Source organism: Schistocerca cancellata, chromosome 7, assembly GCF_023864275.1.
Source record: "Schistocerca cancellata isolate TAMUIC-IGC-003103 chromosome 7, iqSchCanc2.1, whole genome shotgun sequence".
Lineage (NCBI taxonomy): Eukaryota > Metazoa > Arthropoda > Insecta > Orthoptera > Acrididae > Schistocerca > Schistocerca cancellata.
The window spans coordinates 119,586,172-119,599,077 of NC_064632.1; the positions used below are offsets into that span (position 1 = coordinate 119,586,172).

Here is a 12,906-nt window from a genome sequence, read left to right on the forward strand (position 1 = left end):
AACGATTAAACTTATGCAAGTTGAACGAGAATAGTATTTCAAAAAAGATACGTTATTTTCTGAACAGACCTTTCACATGCCAATGGATCACAGTTAGGGTAGCACCAGAAATCTTGAGGCAGAAAGAAGCAAAACTCACCTTGGATAAATACGAATTGATCCAGTTGACGAATGTCTTCTTTTGTACGCGTTCTTGTTCATCTGAAACAGAAGAAAACAGAAGTTAGTTAACACATCTTTTTATAGGTGTAGGAAACAAGATAATGTGTTAATGCTATATAGTCAGTAATTCGAGGCAGCTGAAAAGCTTTGGGCGTGCTACGATGCTAATCTTGTCGCGATCAATACAAGAAATCGGATTATGGCACCTGAGCGCCCTAGATGCACAAATCGGTCGTTAGATATGTAATATGAGAATTATTATCGACTGATTTTAATTTGCTGGCATTTGACGTAGAGAGTCCTACGTTGCAACGTTGTCGCGACAAACTGTGTCTGCAGGCTAGCGCCATTTCGCTTCGTTCACCGCGGCGGCAGAAACTTGCTTAGTCTCTATTTCCTATAAAAATCACGTAAAAATCTAAAATTTAAATGTGGTATGGATCCGCATAGTGCCTTTAAGCAAGTGAAAAGACTGTTATTAATCTCGATTGGGAACAGAGCTACGTATCTTTTTTTTTTTTTTTTTTTTTTTTTTGAAACGGAACATATTTTACAGTCCGGGAAACAACTTCAAACTTATCAAGTCATAATGAAATTTTCACTCTGCAGCGGAGTGTGCGCTGTTATGAAACTTCCTGGCAGATCAAAACTGTGTGCCGGACCGTGACGAACGCGGGACCTTTGCCTTTCGCGGGCATGTGAAGGTAGGAGACGAGGTACTGGCGGAATTGAAGCTGTGAGGACGGCTCGTGAGTCGTGTTTGGTAGTGCACTTGCCAGCGCAAGGCAAAGGTCCCGAGATCGGGTCTCGGTCCGTCACACAATTTTAATCTGCCAGGAAGTTCTATCAAGTCATATTTGGAAAACTATTGAATCCTCTGAAACACATTTTGTCCGTTGATTATGATCTCGATCGCCATGTGTCTTTGCCAAGTTATGTATTGTGCACCGTTTGCTGTTTATAGGCTTCAGAATTTTTTTTAAATTGTTTTTGTCGCAACTTTGAAGATACAAGTCTGTATCTCCTAAACCGTTCAGACAAAAGTTCCGAAACTGATAAATGGAATAAGATTTCTATGTTGTCTCGTCTATGCCCCTGTTTCGACTACTTTCATCGCTTATCGTAAGGAATGCGAGAATAAATGTTACACTAATATGCTACTGTAAAGGCTTAATGAGAACTGATAACCACAACACTTTGGCAGTGGAAGTGTCAACTAAAGAGGATTGGTTTACTGCTGGCGGGAGTACTCCATCTCGCTATCTGTCAAATGCCATCTCCTTTAAAGCGGACTATAAATAAAAACAGTCAAATGAATCAGCCTACAAAAATATCAGTATAGTCTATTTTGGTAGTAAAAATAGTCTTCAGGTGACATCTGTGCCGATAAAAGATAATGTATCGTTCTTCTCGCACGACATGTGATAGAACGCGTTTTAAGGTATGAAAAAGTAAAAAACAATAATAATACTAATAATGTAAACGAATACTACAGGCGTTCTTCGGAAATACAACTGTGTGAGGTAGATACCAATGTTATCAGAATGCTAGCTGAGATAGCGTTAGTATCGAAAAAATTTTAACTTTTGTTGTTGTTACAAGTTGCGCTTAAACATAAGTCAAGTGTCAACTTTTTCTATGGAATAGTTTAGTTTAATACAGTATTTTAATAAAGTTCAAATGGACCGAACGAAATGGCGCAGCAGTTAGACTCTGATTTCCTATTTGGAAGGATGGTGGTTAAAATTCGTCTGCGATCTAAATTTACGTTTTCTGTGGTTTTCCAAAATGGCTCAAGGCAAATATAGAGATGCATTTGAAAGGGCGCAGACGCTTTCCCTTCCCTGCGTCCTTTCGCCACGCGTGGTAGCCGCGCGGTCCGAGGTGCTTTACCCGTGTCAGGTTCGAGTCCTCCCTTGGGCGAGGGTGTGTGTGTGTGTTGTCCTTAGTGTAAGATACATTAAGGAGTGTGTAAGCCTAGGGACCGATGACCTCAGCAGTTTGGTCCCACAGGAAATTACCACAAGTTTCAAAATTTCCTACGTCCTTTCGACGTAGACAAAACGTCAATCCCTAATTCTCTCTTCCTCTTTCGTTCAAATGGATAAAATGGAATACCATGCAGTCATGAAATAGTTTGTTTTGTACAGTTTAATGTCAAAGGAAATTCATTCAGAGTTGCTGAAGATACGTCTGCCCTCTTTATTTTCAGCATATGTGGCTGACTGAATTCTAACGTAGAGTAGGATATTTCACACGAGACACGTCCCGAAACTGCTTCAAGAACTAGAAGAATGAGTAAATGATTACGATACATTTCTCTCTAAGAATTAACTACGAGATGTGCTTTGTTCGATATGGTCACTGCCGTTTTTGTAAAACTGACACGAGCATATACGAAAATTAATTTCTCAGTAGTGTATGGCCATTTGGGAGATAATTCAAATCACTTTCTGCGCGGATTTGTGAGTGCGAGTGACAGCTGAGCCCATCTCTTCACGCTAAAACTAAATATTAATATACTAACAGCAGATCTACAGAAATTTGTGGCTGAAGAGCGTGTTGAATCCAGTGGTCATGCAAAACGTACATTGGTGTTTCGCTGGTCTATATGTAATGCTATCGATATGAAAAATACTTGCCTGATTAGAAAGTTTTATGATTAAATCTATGTTTTATAAAAGTGTGAACCGTATATAAACGGTCGGTGTAGCACAGCAATTTAGGTGTGTTGTTCTGCCTTTATTGTTTTATTACAGAGGAGATTCTTTCGTTTATTATGTTTTTTAACTATTTATCTTCTTACTTCCAACTATATATATATATATATATATATATATATATATATATATATATATATATATATATATACATAAATCTTTTACTCTTTTAAAAAGCACTTTACATAGGGGGTTCATCTGTCACTTCCGGCGGCAATTTGCTTTTATTTAACGCATAGCACTAACTTTCAATTATACTGACACACCTAATTGGATAAGCGATTTAGACGACTCCGCGTCAGGCTAAGGAGCTGACTAAATTGTAAGGTTGCACTCTGTACCGCTAATATCATACAGAAAAATATTTTATAAATATCTCGCAAGGAGCGTTGTAACTGTGTATAGTGATTTTTTTGACTATAGGATGGCTTGGTGATTTTTTGATACTGAAACGCTTATTTATTTGACAAAGTAAAAGTGCGAGTATAAAGTAGAGCAACTAAATTTATTTTCTAAAAAACACATCTTTCAGTAACAGACCGAGTACCTGTCCCTAGGCGGCGTTTAGGGCCAAGTATCTGTTCTCTTTGTGGACCTCGGCTGGCAGAACAAAGAGATGTGTTTAATTAGGGAATCACCACTCCGCCTCTCAGATTATGGCAATTAGAAAAGGACAGCAGTCACCGTCAAACTATTGCAAAATCCAAGGAGAACATTACACGCAGTTCCATGAGTGAGCGTAGTCAGGATACGGAACTAAAAGAATTGCAAAAAATGGTTCAAATGGCTCTGAGCACTATGGGACTTAACATCTGTGGTCATCAGTCCCCTAGAACTTAGAACTACTTAAACCTAACTAACCTAAGGACATCACACACATCCATGCCCGAGGCAGGATTGGAACCTGCGACCGTAGCAGTCGCGCGGCTCCGGACTGAGCGCCCAGAACCGCTAGACCACCGCGGCCGGCAAAAGAATTGCATTTGCGTAATTATAACTAACCATAAATTTAAGTACAAAACTCAGTGGTTGCTTCCTTCACTGAATATTTTATTTTACCACAACATTGAATAAAGCTTGTCAATGACCAGTATGTTTGGAAATTATAGCTGTTCGTGCTATAGCCAGTTCTCCGTGCTGCCGACATATCTGATAGCTCTCTGCATAACCAACCCATTCCCAACAAGGAGACTACAGCTATGCTCCTGCGGTGAGAAGTTTTCCTGCAGTTCCAGCAGTGATGTCCGTGTAGTGGATGTGTAGTTGCATTCGAACGTTGTGGAGCATTGTTTTTCCTAGAGCAAATAGGCACCAACACATTTCGCCGCTGACGAAGAATTCTATTCAGCGGTTTGGCCGGAGAAAACATTAACTTGCTAGCATAATATGGGATCCTTAACCGTGCTAGTTACACATTTTAGGTTCTTAGCGGGCTGGGAACTACGACTGAATATCACTGCGGTTCAGTCGGTAGCACAAGTGTTTGCCTCGCCATTAGATGAATATGGTAACTGTTGCGGGCATTATCTTCTAGATAATACTGTCTTGATGATTCTTCTTCTCAGCTCTCGTTTGGTTATTTCCAATGCAATGATAATTACAACGATATTTTCCATGCTATTTCACATAAAAAGTGTAAACCTCTTTGGTAACCGGGTTCTTTGATTACTCCGATACTTCTGATGAACTTTGTGTGACATGAACTTGGAAAAATGATAGTCATTATTACACATGAAACTGCAGGCCGCCTGTACTGACCGCCTATACTGACTTGCTTAGTGGAAACAGAACGAGTAGAATCGGACTGTGCTAGAAACTGTGGCGAAGTAGCAGTTGCGCCTAACTCTGTAGTCGGCTGTATGTCAATTCTGCGGAAATGTGTGTGGTTGGGCACTGCTATCGCTTCTGCGGCTGATTTTACAACTTGTTTGCTCATTCACTCATATAACGATGAACATGGCCGCTGATGTCACGAATTTCCGATTCAGTCGTTTTCGAGAAGGCGCGCTGACTGGCATTTCCTGTCGGACGTGCCGAGAAGTACAGCACTGTAGCAAAATTCCCTATCTGCAATGCGTCGAGGAAAATGTGTAGGAAAGAGTGTTACGTAATGTAGTGGACTGACAAGACAGCCAGTCCACAGTGACGGGTAACCGAAAGGCACGCGTTTACACACGCCGGCTGGCGTTAGGTCTGAAACAGGATACGTAATGAATGCTATAAATAAAAGTACGTAGCTGCTGGAATACTTAACTTTAATCCATCATTTGTATACAGAATTCTTCATGATACAAGTGAGACTCTCTCTAGAAATGGTTCATGGCGCCTTGCTAGGTCGTAGCCATGGACTTAGCTGAAGGCTATTCTAACTATCTCTCGGCAAATGAGAGAAAGGCTTCGTCAGTGTAGTCGCTAGCAAAGTCGTCCGTACAACTGGGGCGAGTGCTAGTCAGTCTCTCTAGACCTGCTGTGTGGTGGCGCTCGGTCTGCCATCACTGACAGTGGCGACACGCGGGTATGACATGTACTAATGGACCGCGGCCGATTTAAAGCTACCACCTAGCAAGTGTGGTGTCTGGCGGTGACACCACACGTAACAGAAAATTCAAAGCGGCTGTGGACCGTGTCTCATAGATATCTAGACAAGTTGTTATGTTACAGTGTTAGGCGGGGCAAGTTAGTTTAAATGGGCACACTTCCACGCGGTCCTAGCTTATGGGTTGCTGTTGTATGCACGTGGCTGCACGAGGGTGCATTTCCGAACTAGGATTATTTGAAAAATTTACATCAAATACGAGCAGAAGCCAGATATATTGTCAGACAGGTATTCATCAATCTTCCAGGGGACATTAAATATTAATGTCGTGGAATTTAAGGCTGAGTTAAAGAACTTTCTGTTGGGAAAGTCCGTCTACGTCACTGAAGAATATCGTCAATGAAACTCTTAAAATTGATGTTTTAGTTCATTTTAGGAGCAACATTGTAGTATAATATTTCGTAGTTTTAACACATCTAGTTATCGCCGTTCTAGTTTCCCGTTATCTAGTTTATGGTTCTCCTATATTTCCCCCATTACCCTTCCGTACCTGTTATATTCCAGTATTCCAGTCCAAATCTCTACTTCTTAATCTGATCTTGATAGATTCACTTCATCCTGCTCTAGGTCTCTCTCTTGCAGCACATCGTTTTGGTATTCGTCTAGCTGACATTATCTTTACAGCCGGTCTTTGTGACTGAACGGTTCTAGGCGCTTCAGTCCGGAACCGCGCGACTGCTACGGTCGCAGGTTCGAATCCTGCCTCGGGCATGGATGTGTGTGATGTCCTTAGGTTAGTTAGGTTTAAGTAGTTCTAAGTTCTAGGGGACTGATGACCTCAGATGTTAAGTCTCATAGCGCTCAGAGCCATTTGAACCATTTGAAGGCTACGCATGGCGCCGACTCCTATCTGAACTTCATGAAACTGTAGCGGCTGAAGCAGGAATATTCCACGATGTCCCAGAACAAAGTTCGCATTTTTTCATCAGAAATTGATAGGGGAAAAAGTGTTGTGCGTTATTTATTGTACACCCCTCGTAATATGATAACTTTTTTGTCTGGACTAACTGCCGCCGCTATTCAACGGCAGCTCGTGATGGAAAGACAAAGGGAATAGAGTATTCGCGGTCACCTGGAGGAAGGCGCACGCGGCGTTCGTCTTAACGGCATCGATCGCGGCCACGCGCCACGCACGTGCGAGCTTGTGTTTACCGTGACGCCGTGGGGTCTTTGTTTTGTCGCAGCTCATGCCACTTCTCATTAAACGTTATCACGTTATCACATGCTCGTCGCAGACCAGCCTGACGACCTCATCGGCTGTCTTGGTGCTTCTACTCATTGCTGTACCGTAGATTGTGTAGTATGGGAATACTATATAATCCGTTTGTTTATCAACAATACGAGGGACAGCTGAATAGTGTTTTTCTATTCGTGGGTAAAAGAATAACTGGTAGAGATATTTACAAGATGCACACAGTCTGATTCGCCGTGTGTACTGCCTTCTCACTTATGAAAGCGTCTGCTGTCGGGACACATTTCATATCGCATATGCGTTTGAGGTTAGGTAGGCACTTGTCTGTCTCAACGAAGATGTAGCCATCCGGCTGTCTGATGGAATAGCATACCGCTGAGTGAAAACTGTGGGGCACGTCTTAGCAACAAATCAATAGAATTGGGGGGAGCGACGGGGAGGGGGGGGGGGGCAGAATCTATTAGCGAAGGCGGCGTCATCGGCAGACAGAGTCACTCAGTTCTGCTGCTGTGAGGACATGCTAATCTGTTCAGAACAGACGCTTTGTCTTCTCATACTGAAATGGGCTATTGAAGCTCTGAGGGTTCAAATGGTTCAAATGGCTCTGAGCACTATGGGACTTAACATCTGAGGTCATCAGTCCCCTAGAACTTAGAACTACTTAAACCTAACTAACCTAAGGACATCACACACATCCATGCCCGAGGCAGGATTCGAACCTGCGACCGTAGCAGCCGCACGGTTCCGGACTGAAGCGCCTAGAACCGCTCGGCCACCGCGGACGACGCTCTGAGGGTTCCACAACAACTTAATTATGTGCGTAGGTAGTTCATCTATGGCATTTGATGAATGAGTTTGCGAGTATCAAAATATGTGACATAAATGACCGAGACTCTTGGCCACCTTGACTTAGAAGACAAATTATTTACAACGCCAAGGCACCGTAGGCCTTAGTATTTGCCACAAATTTCAGCTTATTTACCCGTTCCTGAGAAAAATGGGTCTTAACAGACGTACAGACAGACGGAAAAGAAGTAACCCTATAAGAGTTCCGTTTTTACCGATAGGAGTACGGAACCATGAAAGAATTGTGTACGGAAAGACATATGCTACTTAATGATTTTAAGAAAGCTTTCAATACAGCTGACAGAACTAAACTTGGGAAAATCAAAATGGTTCAAATGGCTCTGAGCACTATGGGACTTAACATCTGTGGTCATCAGTCCCCTAGAACTTAGAACTACTTAAACCTAACTAACCTAAGGACATCACACACATCCATGCCCGAGGCAGGATTCGAACCTGCGACCGTAGCAGTCACGCGGTTCCAGACTCGGCCACACCGGCCGGCTTGGGAAAATCCTGGCAGAAAGTAGCACCTCATCATAAAAGCAAATTCAGAACATAGGCAGCCAAATGCGATTGCAGTCAGAACTGTGCAACAGCTGTCGTAATGGAAACACGTTTATCTAAGTGTTAGATAAGGATGTTGCCTCTCACCGTTCGCGTTCAGCAATTATGTAAGTGAAGTGATCAGTGAATGGAGACAAAATCCCCATCCCAAAATAAAGATAGACAAACTGACTTATAAACACTACTACTTGCAGATAAGTTAGATGCAGTTTTTTGCAGAATCCAAGGGTTATCTGCAGCGATCGCGGTATAACCTGAAAAAAAAAGTACAACATGGAGGTCTCTCTCAATAAAACCTTCATCGGGAAAGACTGCAGAGAAGAAGAATTTCAACAGATAACAAACATTCAAATACCTGGGATGTAGCCTCAGCTACATTCAAGAAAACGATATGCGGTACAAAACCACAAAGTGAAAAAAAAAATCGCAGGACTAATAATTGGCATCGTCAGACCATTTCTCGATTAGCAGCATAGCAGACTCAGCCTATACAACGTCCTGGCCAAATGCAATCACTTGTATGGCAGCGAAGCTTGGACACCTCGTAGAGATGAAAAGGAGATTAATGAGCACCGAGATGCACTTCATCGGAACAACAAGGTACACTCTATGGGACATGAAAATATCTGACATTCTTAAGGATGTCAAAGGTAAAACAATTCTCAACACAGAACTACAGAACGTCTTGAAAAGGTGAGGATGGACCAGAATCCCCGAAAAATCCTCAGATACCGACACAAGAGGTAGGAGAGATGTAGAAAGAACGCCAGGGACGTGAAGAAAAACGCACAGCAGGCCAGTAGGCGTAATACTGTATAGGAAGGAGAAGAAGAAGAAGAAGGAGATGAGGAAGATTACGTTTCACCTTAACACTCAGAGCTTGGCAACCTTTAATTTCATATCCATGGCTGTTTACGTTATACGCGAATTGTCTGTGATGTTTGACTGTTAAATCAACTCCGCTAAGAGTACCGTAATGTCAGTAATTTAATAAGACAGTAATCTGTTTAATCTGTTTTGCAGAAACGGCGCTGCAGTTAAGGTAATCGATATGTGGTACTGTAAGGTGCAGTTTTATTGACAAATAAATCTAAACAAGACAGGTTTTTATTTTGCTAGTATACTGAAAGCATAAATAAACTTTAATCCAATAATATATAAAGAAAAGACAGGATGGTATGGGCATGTAAAAAGAACAGGAGCTGGCAGGATAGCGAGAAAAGCCTATGAAATGGCAACAAGTGACAAGAATCTTAGAGTAAGACGAGAGACAGGCGGATTGTTGGAGTGAAGGAACGTGCGATGAAGATAGGAGAAGACTAGGACAGAGCGGAGAGGGAAACCTGTTGGGAACTAAAGAGAAAAGGCTTCCAAACAGAACCAGCGAGGGACTGGAAATTGTAAGAGCTGATTATGAAGACAGTACATCAGTCAGAATGAACTGAGACAATGGTGAAGAGGAAAACAAAAACTTCATTTTAACCGCTATTTTCTTCTAAAAACACATTTCCTTACAGCAAACGCTCAAAATTCCTGCCTACAACATCGCTACAAACTTGGCATCGTCGACACAGCAACAGCTTAGTCGGAAAAAAACTGCACATATAAAAACCATCACTTACGGGACAAAATTGTCGCTGATAGGCTGACTGTTTGTTGCTGTAACTCCACAAAGGAAATTCCGACCTATGGCTACTGGAAAATTTTGCTCGCTTCGACGTCCACTGCCATGGTTCAATATTATCAGTTTCTTTTCACCCATGATGTTTAACTATATGCCTTTGTTACGCAAGCCATCTAAATAAGTCGATAAACACGATTTTTGTGACTCCCTTTAAGATGCAGTCCCACGTTGTCCGTAGTGTGAGCTTGCCAGACTGATAGAGTACCTGATCAAAAGTATTTGGACGTCCCTATGCAATACGGAACTGATCACTACGTCGTATCACGAAAGGCGGATGCGGCAGCGTGAAAAGAGACGGGGAGTTTTGTGTTGTCAGTAGAGAAGCAGTAACTACAGAATTGGCCGGTCAGGAGAAGTGACACGGAGACCACACGGCAGTAGGATTTTTGTATTTTTTTAAAAATATTTATGGTACGTGAAGTTTGGAAGTCAAATATCAGTGCCCCAAAGCAATTCGATGCAACTCTAAAAATGTGGAAACAAAATCGCCTTTTAAGTTTTGCGACGGGCACAGGTAGCGTTGCTGTGTGATACAATGCTTTCCTGCCGCTTAGAGGGCCTGGGTTCGATTTTTGGCTGACACAAATTTCTAATTACACATCGCAAACAAAAATCCAATTTTAGTTACAACTATAAATTTTTAATTACCTATCTTTTATAAAAGATTGTTGAAAAAGATCGTTTGAATTAAAAACATTAAAAATTAGTCTTTTCATTTTATGTGTTTTACACTTCACTGAAATGATTGTCGAACTTGCAGCTTCGTTTTAAAATTATTCGCAGTCAGGAATCGAATCCAAGCCGCCCCCACAGCAGATGAACATTCTACCACAGAGCCACGCCTACCGTCGAAAAAATTGATCATGCTTTTGGGTATTAAAGACGCTCGGAAAACTTCAGATTCGGTGGACTGATATTTGAGTTCTAAACTTCACGTACCATAAATATACACTCCTGGAAATGGAAAAAAGAACACATTGACACCGGTGTGTCAGACCCACCATACTTGCTCCGGACACTGCGAGAGGGCTGTACAAGCAATGATCACACGCACGGCACAGCGGACACACCAGGAACCGCGGTGTTGGCCGTCGAATGGCGCTAGCTGCGCAGCATTTGTGCACCGCCGCCGTCAGTGTCAGCCAGTTTGCCGTGGCATACGGAGCTCCATCGCAGTCTTTAACACTGGTAGCATGCCGCGACAGCGTGGACGTGAACCGTATGTGCAGTTGACGGACTTTGAGCGAGGGCGTATAGTGGGCATGCGGGAGGCTGGGTGGACGTACCGCCGAATTGCTCAACACGTGGGGCGTGAGGTCTCCACAGTACATCGATGTTGTCGCCAGTGGTCGGCGGAAGGTGCACGTGCCCGTCGACCTGGGACCGGACCGCAGCGACGCACGGATGCACGCCAAGACCGTAGGATCCTACGCAGTGCCGTAGGGGACCGCACCGCCACTTCCCAGCAAATTAGGGACACTGTTGCTCCTGGGGTATCGGCGAGGACCATTCGCAACCGTCTCCATGAAGCTGGGCTACGGTCCCGCACACCGTTAGGCCGTCTTCCGCTCACGCCCCAACATCGTGCAGCCCGCCTCCAGTGGTGTCGCGACAGGCGTGAATGGAGGGACGAATGGAGACGTGTCGTCTTCAGCGATGAGAGTCGCTTCTGCCTTGGTGCCAATGATGGTCGTATGCGTGTTTGGCGCCGTGCAGGTGAGCGCCACAATCAGGACTGCATACGACCGAGGCACACAGGGCCAACACCCGGCATCATGGTGTGGGGAGCGATCTCCTACACTGGCCGTACACCACTAGTGATCGTTGAGGGGACACTGAATAGTGCACGGTACATCCAAACCGTCATCGAACCCATCGTTCTACCGTTCCTAGACCGGCAAGGGAACTTGCTGTTCCAACAGGACAATGCACGTCCGCATGTATCCCGTGCCACCCAACGTGCTCTAGAAGGTGTAAGTCAACTACCCTGGCCAGCAAGATCTCCGGATCTGTCCCCCATTGAGCATGTTTGGGACTGGATGAAGCGTCGTCTCACGCGGTCTGCACGTCCAGCACGAACGCTGGTCCAACTGAGGCGCCAGGTGGAAATGGCATGGCAAGCCGTTCCACAGGACTACATCCAGCATCTCTACGATCGTCTCCATGGGAGAATAGCAGCCTGCATTGCTGCGAAAGGTGGATATACACTGTACTAGTGCCGACATTGTGCATGCTCTGTTGCCTGTGTCTATGTGCCTGCGGTTCTGTCAGTGTGATCATGTGATGTATCTGACCCCAGGAATGTGTCAATAAAGTTTCCCCTTCCTGGGACAATGAATTCACGGTGTTCTTATTTCAATTTCCAGGAGTGTATTTTAAAAAGTACGAAAATTTTATTGCCGTTTCGTCTCCTTGTCAGTGACTTCGAACGTGGACTAGTCACTGAATGTGACCTGAGTAACAAATCCGTCAGGGACATTTGAAGGCTTGTAAGGCTGCCCAGATCGATTGTTGGTGACGTGTTTGTGAAACGGAAATGCAAAGAAACAACTACAGCTCACCCAAGATCAGGCAACCCTCACGTTCTGAGGGACAATCGAGCCTTGCGCAGTATGGTTGTAAGAACTCACGAGATATTAGCGGAAGGCATCAATCGTGAGTTCCAAAGTGGTCCTAGCAGACCAGACAGCACAATGATTGTGCGTAGGCACTTAAAAAGAATGGGCTCCAATGGTCGAGCAACACATTTCTGTAGTGAATGCTAACGGCGCTTGAGGTGGTGTAAAGAACTATGACTCTGGGTAGTGGATAACACAGCTAAACTCCGTTCGTACAGGCCCCCGAAGACCCAACGGTACTGACCGACCGCCGTGTCATCCTCAGCGTATTGACGTCGCTGGATGCGGATATGGAGGGCATTTGGTCAGCGTAGCGCTCTCCCGGCTGTTGTCAGTTTTCGTGACCGGAGCCGCTATTTCTCAATCATGTAGCTCCTCAATTTGCTTCACAATGCCTGAGTGAACCCCGCTTGTCAACAGCGCTCGGCAGACCGGAAGGTCACCCATACAACTATTAGCCAAGCCCAACAGCGCTTAAGGGGCTCCGGAAAGGCTCAAAATCATGAAAAGTTCCAATTTTT

At 44.0% G+C, this 12,906-nt stretch overlaps 1 protein-coding gene across 1 annotated transcript in view; it reads right to left on the bottom strand.

The window, feature by feature from the left end:
• Positions 1-12,906, bottom strand: part of LOC126092560 (muscle-specific protein 300 kDa) — a 651,560-nt gene that overhangs the window by 517,194 nt on the left and 121,460 nt on the right. Inside the window, exon 2 of the mRNA XM_049908233.1 lies at positions 140-201. Coding sequence (XP_049764190.1) covers positions 140-201 — 62 coding nt within the window. The remainder of the gene's footprint in view (positions 1-139; positions 202-12,906) is intronic.